Source organism: Branchiostoma lanceolatum, chromosome 17 (genome assembly GCF_035083965.1).
Source record: "Branchiostoma lanceolatum isolate klBraLanc5 chromosome 17, klBraLanc5.hap2, whole genome shotgun sequence".
Lineage (NCBI taxonomy): Eukaryota > Metazoa > Chordata > Leptocardii > Amphioxiformes > Branchiostomatidae > Branchiostoma > Branchiostoma lanceolatum.
Genome location: NC_089738.1, coordinates 14,197,702 through 14,206,399, shown reverse-complemented (window position 1 = coordinate 14,206,399; position 8,698 = coordinate 14,197,702). Strand labels below are relative to the sequence as shown.

Genomic DNA, 8,698 nt, shown 5'->3' with positions numbered 1-8,698 from the left:
TCCTGACTTTGACTTTGACCTTGACTTTGACTCTACTTTGTACTGTGTGCAGCTGTTGCGCAATCATATTAAATTCATTCATTCGCTCACTCATTTCTGCAATTTAATTTGTTTGACAGGAGTAGTTTTCACAGAGAAAGTCAACAAATGCTGCCATATAGTATAACGTTTATGTGGTTATGCCCAGGAATCTAGCTGGCTTACTGACAATATCTGTGGTCTGTGTCTGCGTGTGCTTGTTACAAATGGCCATTATGGGTGATACCAACCTGTGTATCAAAGTCCAATATCACTGATAACGAAGCGGTGTGACCTGAATACAGCAATAGAATTAGAAGGGATTGTATAGCATTTGTCTTACTATCTAGTAGAATACAACTCATACAAAGTAGAACTCAGCTAGACTTTTAGCTCGAAGCATTTTAATGGTGAGTTTAAGTACATAGTGACATAACTTCATGTTTCTGTGAACTACTTCTGTCACACCTGTACTAGTATCCACTTCTACATGAAGACCAACTACTACTACTACTACTAACTGGCCAATGTGACCACTATTCGAGATCACAGATCATTTCTCCCATTGACACACAAGAATTAAAAGTCTGTTTATAGTGACCACCTGTCGACAATAGAGCAGATTTGATCGGTCTACGGTGGGCAGTTTTGAATGTTAGTATTTTATTTGAACAACTCTAGCGTTTAGCAAACATCCCTCCGTAAATCGTCCCTCACAAATATCAACGGGTACAGAATCTTTCATGCCTTGTAGCTTCCCTACTGACGTTTACAGCACAGTTGTGGATATTACCAATTCAGAATTCACTCAAATGATCTGGTCCTAGGCACGTTTGACAGGCGGTCCCACTTTCATATTGGTACATTGCCTACTGCTTGTTATCTCCATGAATAAAGGAGATAATACTTTTTTGGCCCGTCTGTGTGTCTGTCTGTCTGTCTGTCTGTTTGTTTGTTTGTTTGTTTGTGTTTCCGGATTTTTGTACCCAAGAACCTCTGGATAGATTATGATGATATTTGGTAAATAAGTAGGTGTTGGGAATACAAATGTTACGGTCGAATTTTGGCTCCCTGGTATGTAACCTTGGTACTGCAGCAGAACTTCCGTTTTTGTATCTTTTGACCTGGACGTGCTATGGTCTTGATTTTTTGTTGAAAGATAGCTTGTGATCTAAGGAAGAAGTGGTGTAGGTTTGGGCCCCCTAGCAGCTTGCTGGAGCTGCAGTGTGTTTTTTTACCTTGCGTTGTCGTCGTCATGTTGAGCAATGTTGAAATGTCAGGATAAGGGGAGGTGCTGCCAAATACTGAGGTATAAATTGTTCCTTGATATTTCTCATAGCTAGACTACCAACTTCCCTTGTATGCATTTAGGTGTATTCAAATATTATACTATAGTCTATCTGCTGGATGCCCTAATCATACCACTGGTTCCAAAAAAGAAATCAAACCCAAAAAGTTCAGATTTAGTAAATGTATTAAGCATTTGAAATTAGTGTAGCCACCTGTCCTACATTGTCGTCTTCATTCAGTGTGTTTACCTTATTTGCTATTGAGCGCCGGGAAAGATTTCGCAGTAGAGTTATCATGATCATCATTATTGGTTAAACTAAAGCACGAATCTCTGCCCATCAGACAACTTAGCTTCCAGAACAAACTCATAATCTGATCTTCACTTCAATCCGCGATGCAGAGATTTCATTACATATAAAATAGATTTGTACACCAGTAGCAACTAACAATGTAGATAAGAAGACACCTGGTTATATATCACAATAAAGCATTAACAGTGGAAATGGTGGTGAGCTTAGGATGCTTTTCCATGAAAATCCCATATTTGTTCGCTACTTCCATTCCCTACAAACTAGTAGCATTATCAAACGTATCAGGTAATGATTAAAGCTGATAAAGAGAATGCTATACACTTATATTAGCGTTCTTCACTGGTGAATAGGCCCTGTTACCTACTGAAGCATAGGTACTGCTTACTTTAGATTATACATGTAGCCATCGTATCTATATGTATATTTGCTTTACGAAAACAAGGTCTTCCTAGTCATGAATGCTTTAAATGTAGCTGTTAGTGCAATTACATTGCCTGGTGACTCATCAGCGTTAATGAATTAATGAATATGAATAAATGAAAAAACTTGTAGACAGTTGTAGATGTATAGACATGTTTAACTTATAATTCAATGTGCAGTTTGTCTAGTTCCATGGGGAATCCGAGTTTTTTGTGCTATTTGAATATTAAAAGCTAGGAAACGTGTGCAATCAACAACAAAATGACACTCGTCCTCAAGCTTATCTAAATTACAATATTGGCAAATTCTTTGCTACAAAGGAATGCGGTTATGTCTGCCTTTTTCAATGTGCAGTTTAATTTAACATCCATAGTTGATCTATGCAAGCGTCCGTTAGAACAGCATCTCTCACAATCAGCCTCACTGCTGCATCTCTCATTGCAGAGGCCTGTCGTTCCAGTGATGTCTGGACATTCAAGCTGTAGATGACATAATAATGATAAACCACAATCAAAAACAAACTATACAGTGCACAAAGCTACATCTATATGCTTTATATTATCAAATTTATGTCGCGCCCGAAAGATTTGCATCAAAATTGAAAAAAAATGGGGCTGATTCCAAAAGATGTTTGGCTAATAGCTGGTCAGTGGAATATTTTGATAAGCTTAGAATAGAAAGCGGAAAATGAAGAACATGAATTCGAACGCGATCGTTTTGTCTGGATAATGTTTTTTTCCCACAGCAGAAATTCATGCTATAATCAGACTTTGAAAAGAAAATAACTCAAGAAGCCTAGAATGGCTTGTTCAAGTATCAAATTTGACTGTACAATGTTACTTGACGCAGCTTGAAACAGAAAACATGACTTGATTAAGCCTTTGCTTGAAGCGGCAGATTAAGATATTTGCTCTGTAATCACCTATTTCAAATATAGTAGACCTACAGCAGTATCTCAATGATAATACATTCTGTTCTTTACTGCTACGAGGGTCCATGTCACTTTCACATTTACAAAACTGCAATATCTTCGACATAGTTCAAACTTTCATTCACTGTACAGGTAGATTCTCATTATTGATAGATCATCAACTTGTCTTGTTTACATTCATTTTTCTTTTATTGTTCTTTTCTTTTGTATTTATGTATGTATGCTATCATTGTATTTTACTCTTGTTTTATACTTATGTATTAGAGTAAAAGGCGTTACATAAGCAATTGTGCTTTTTGCCGTACACTCTCTTTATATAGATATATGTGAATAAAATTAGATAAAAGTTCTCCTACCATTGCAGTTCACTTGCTGGGCATTGCTGTCGTAGAAGACTGCGGTGCAGCTTCCACAGTTTCCCACGCAGATTGCGGCCGGCTGTGCGGCACACGTGGCAGACTGACACGGGTCAGGGGAACAGCTGACTTGTTGTAATCCAGAAGGACACGACGGGATCACTCCAGCTTCAGCAGCTGCTTGAGCTGCTTGAGCCACTTGAGGTTCTTGAGCTGCATTGCAGGAGCAAACAAAAGTGCTACATTGTAATAAAGTATTACATACAGTAATTTCCTTTGAAGACTCAATCCCGTCACACATAGGCTATTATGGTCCCATCAACCATCTTCCCAGACTATGAGTTGCTTTGGTTGGCTGGTGGTCTGCAAGGTTTTCTACAGATCGTTTGTGGCTGCAGAGTGTTTCAAAATGTGTAAAACATTTGGAGTAGACAAAGGGTCTGCAATGGGTCGGAAAATGGTTAGGAAATTATCTGAAACCGGTTTGGAGTAAGTTAGCAGTGGTCGGGGTCAGGGAAAGTCAAACATACATCCCAGAATTCCTTGCGATACACAATAAACAATACACTCCCAGAGGGCAGACTGTGGACAACACGCATACTTAGACATGGTATGTGCCTTTGACAGTGCAGCAACTGGTGCAATTTGATCTATATATACATGTCTTGTATTGTATTGTCACGAGAGTAAAGTAGTCTTTGAGACTGCCTCACGTTTGTAACTTTACAACTTTAGATTAGATTAGGTAATAAGCACGAACTGATGAAAATAAACATTGATAAACACAGGTGAACCATTGATGCAAATATTTGCTTCAAATATGGCGTTTTCACCCCGGCACCTCTTTATGTGACAATACATATACAGCCTTAGGCATCTGTACTGGTGAAAACGTGAGGTCATCTTCAAAATGACATTCCGATAAAGAAAGTGTTTAAAATAGGCCTCATTTGACTTCTCGTGAAACTTCTCATGTACCGCTAAAGGCATGACATGCAGAACGTGAAATAGGAAGCTTTACTGAAGTTTGATGCTAGTAACGTTACTAAACACAGCATGCATTTTCACGCCCGTGCAGTCATTTGTTTGGTGCGGCTCAATACATTCTGTTCCTTTACGCTCACCGCTAACTCGTAACATCACGAAAACCTCGTTTTCCTCCTCCTGAGAAATTAAGTTTCCGCGAATATAAAGGAATATACAGTATTTGCATCAATGGCCCACCAGTGTTTATCACACCATTTTACACATTACAAAAGGTGTACAGAAGTTTTAAAAGCCGGACAGTCTCATTACTTTAGTATTTTGAGAATTCAAGCAAGTTTGAAAGTATTCAGGGCTTGCTTGGGGGGGGGGGAGTCATATACGAGTTGTGAAAAGGTTGAAATGGCAGAAAGGTATGGCCTTAAACTCAGACTGCTACCAATCTTGATTGGCTAGTAGTCAGGGGCAATTAAGGGGTAATTATGGACGTTCCCAAATGTATGACAGGGCCTTCACACACAGGAAACTGACGCCTGCTTACTCACGAACCACACTGCCTGGAGGTGGGGTGGCTTTGGTGAGTCAACAACAGGAGGTCAACAAGACAGGCTTGCTGGGATCATTAACTCCAAGGGTGGGGCAAATGTCGGTTCGGAGATTTTTTCGTACGATTCGTTGCCGATCTGACTCTTTCTCATAAAGGGGCTAACGTTTCTTCATCCTTCTTCAGTCGTTTTCTGGACGATTCAATGTTTCCGATGGCAAGGGGTACCTTGTCTCTGACCGACAGACTCAGTCGATTTTCTGTGGAAGCGTCATTTTTGGTGACAAAAATCATTGAAATTGCTGCTATTTTAGAGGTATTGTTCACAGGCTGCTACCTGCCACGAGACGAATTTGGGCTATCATGTTTAGATATGGCAGAAACCAATTGCATTGAATGGCCAACCAAGGGTTAGATGATGTTTCAGAGTGAAAGGAAAGATTGTGAACCAACACTGTAAAATAGGAGTCATCGTTGTTTTAATCTTTAAGAAATACAATTTCCCTGGGGGAAAAGGCGTAGAAGCAACAGAATACCCCCTATGGCTGTTGCCCTATTTCATTCCACGCCTGGCTGTTGCCCTATTTCATTCCATTCCTTTCCTTTCCATGATCCTTCCGACCACTCTTGAAATGGGGCCTGCATGCCCTTTCCCGTAGAGCGTAATCAGTCGTTTTGATTCTACGTAATTGACAACTTTACTTCAACGTAATACGTAGCAGCTACATGGAATTTACCACAAAACGCAAGCGATAAATTATTCGCAATGTTGTAGTCAAATTTGTCTAATGAGTTAAACGTTCAGGGTCACAAACCAGTGTCTGGTTGTCTGAGAATGAGGGGAGGCCGACAGTTTTCTCACTAATCTTGAAGCTTGGACGGACTATGTAAGAGATCTAAGCTTGCAATGGAATAGTCATATATATGCCAGTCAAAAGTGAAAGACGTTGAGTTCAGTTGACTACGTCATATTTCACAAACGCATTTCAGCGACGTAACTGGATGAAGCACGGTCTCGCATTACGCCGTAGCTCTCTATAACGACAACATGGTAGCTTGAGGTAACGTTACGCTCTTTTATTAAGACATCATTTTGAGTGACCTTTCTTTCTTGCATGCCTTCATGGTAAAAAGTCAAGTTTAGGTGTTACTACAAATACATCTATATATAACTAAATCTTATGATGGTCCGTCTATAATGCACGGTCTTTTAGTATTTGTTTACCCAATGCAAAAAAGTAATCAGTTGCACCATCGAAAATCACATTACACTTTACTCAAGAACAAGCTGTAAAGTTAATCTATCGCCACTCCCAATGCCATGTCAAAGGTGAAACTTCGAGATTCCAATAGTATGACTCACAATAAGCCACAGAGCGACCAGACAGGTTCGAATCAGTCATTTCATGCAGAAGTAATACCGTGGCGGATCATCACAAATATGACTTACATCGTGCAAGGCAGGCATGCAAGAAAGAAAGGTCACTCAAAATGGTGTCTTAATAAAAGAGCGTAACGTTACCTTTACGCTCTTTTGTGTTACCTTTCTTTCTTGCATGCCTTCATGGTACCAGGAAAAGTCAAGTTTAGGTGTTACTACAAATACATCTATATGTAACTAAATCTTATGATGGTCCGTCTATAATGCACGGTCTTCTAGTATTTGTTTACCCAATGCAAAAAAGGACTCAGTTGCACCATCGAAAATCACATTACACTTTACTCAAGAACAAGCTGTAAAGTTAATCTATCGCCACTCCCAATGCCATGTCAGAGGTGAAACTTCGAGATTCCAATAGTATGACTCACAATAAGCCCCAGAGCGACCAGACAGGTTCGAATCAATCATTTCATGCAGAAGTAATACCGTGGCGGATCATCACCAATATGTCTAACATCGTCGTCCAATGTGTGCCTCACAGGTGGGGATATATTCACTGTACAAATTCTAGATCTCTGTGAAATGTTCGTATTGTGACGTAGAAAGTTATATATATGTAATAATTACACAGGCTTTGTTTCCATATTAAAGGCATGCGGGCAAATACATATACGTGTCAAGGTGGGGTAATTGGTTAGGTAGGTAATAGACGTGACCAGATTATCAATTACAGTCAGTGCGAAAATGTGGCGTGATTCTTAGTCACTACCCTCCATGCAGGCCCTCTTGAATTCTTTAAACATTTTGAAACATTCGGCTAGCGCAACCGACCAGTAGCCAACCTCTGAGACCAATTGAGCACAATCGACCTTCCTCACGACCACACTCAGGGGAAGGTTGTGAATGGTTGGTCGAGCCCATGGGCGGCTATGTGTGACAGGAGCGAGGCTCTGACACTAGAACCGACTGTCGAGGGGGATGTAACATTCCGTAACATTAGACAGTTTAAATTTGTACGACACATCCAAGACCATGCCAAATACGCCCTCGAAGTGTAAACGGGCGACTCGGGAGACGTTGCGTTGTTTACCTACAGCAGTTTTAACAGAACACTATTTTTATATCTTATCAAAAAATACGGCTCCTTTCGTCAACTTTCCGAAGTGTAACATATCGTTGTTGACTTTACCTGTGGCCTGGGGCGGCGCGGATGTTGGCGGCGGCGGTGGGCAGCAGACAGCCACCCCGAGCAGACACACGGTTACAGCTGTGATCAGGAGAGTCTTCATCTTTGTTCGGGTGGAGACAGGTCTGGAGTCTTGAATGGCAAATGCTGGAACTGACACCTTCAGTTGACCAAGGAGGTTAAATCAGACTTGGGCGGACCGACCCTGACTGTCCACCACAATAAGGACAATTAGCAGTTCAACCAATCGGAGAATGGCAATCAGTGGTATAACCAATGAGGGTGGCTGCATGCCCAACAATTAGAAGGAACGACAACAGGTTACGTCACACGAGTGGAAGAGTCCACTATAAAGTTACAAAATAATTGCTATCGAGGTTACTTTTGTTCAGTTTTATATCATCCAGTGTCATAAGTTCTGTCTTTTATCTTGCGCTTTGTGTGGAAGTAAGAAAATCTGAACAGGTTTTTATGGGAAAGAATGGCTTGTTCCTTTTGTGGCGTACAACTTATTTTTGGTGTGTCATACCTCAGGAATGGGGGGAGGGGCCATAATTACCTAATTGCCCACTACGTCATTTCCTCCGGAGATCACTCCCACTAATTAAGACGACACGCCCAGGATCATGCCCTACTACGGGATGCACGAAGAACGCCCTCCGGGCGGCCTTTGTTGTCAAGTTACCCAGGGAGTGGTATGAAACGTCAACTACTGAGAAATACAAAGGATCAAGGAGGTTTCGATAAAACCTCCTTGAAAGGATATAGAGAAATACATGGAAAATACCAATCGTGCGGACGTTATATTCCTGAATACAGAAGGTCTTGATAAACGCCAAAACCTGAAACATTACAACATCAAATGATAAACATTTTACCCTGAGAACAAATAACATGCAACCGCCGCCATGGACTAAACCAAGTTTGGATTTTCAATGGTTTTCCATTGGTGTATGGTGAAAAAGGGTTCAGAAGGCTCTAAATCAACGTTTTAGCGCAAATTGGGCATTCCCAAATATTTCTTGACAAAGTTGGGTGCTCGCGTAAGGCGCCAGCCCTTTATTATCTCCGTGAAAATGGAGGTATTCATTGTTTTCTCCGTGTCTATGTTTGTTTGTTTGTTTTTTTGTTTGTTTGTTTGTTTTTTCGACCTCCAACCCCTGCACATGTAAGTCTGCGGATACACCATTTTACCCTACACCAAGGACATTATATAGTGTCCTTGCCTACACTAATCCTCCCGTATTCAAACAACTACGGACACACGCAAACAGACA

General features: G+C 40.7%; 1 protein-coding gene across 1 annotated transcript; it reads right to left on the bottom strand.

The window, feature by feature from the left end:
- Positions 1–1,474: 1,474 nt before the first annotated feature.
- Positions 1,475–7,671, bottom strand: LOC136423088 (uncharacterized). The gene is made up of 3 exons (XM_066411107.1): positions 7,425–7,671; positions 3,327–3,539; positions 1,475–2,518 (listed from the first exon to the last, which is right to left on the bottom strand). Exons 1-3 carry the CDS (start codon positions 7,522–7,524, stop codon positions 2,514–2,516), a joined length of 318 nt encoding a protein of 105 aa, XP_066267204.1. The 5' UTR covers positions 7,525–7,671; the 3' UTR covers positions 1,475–2,513.
- Between the last annotated feature and the right edge of the window lie 1,027 nt (positions 7,672–8,698).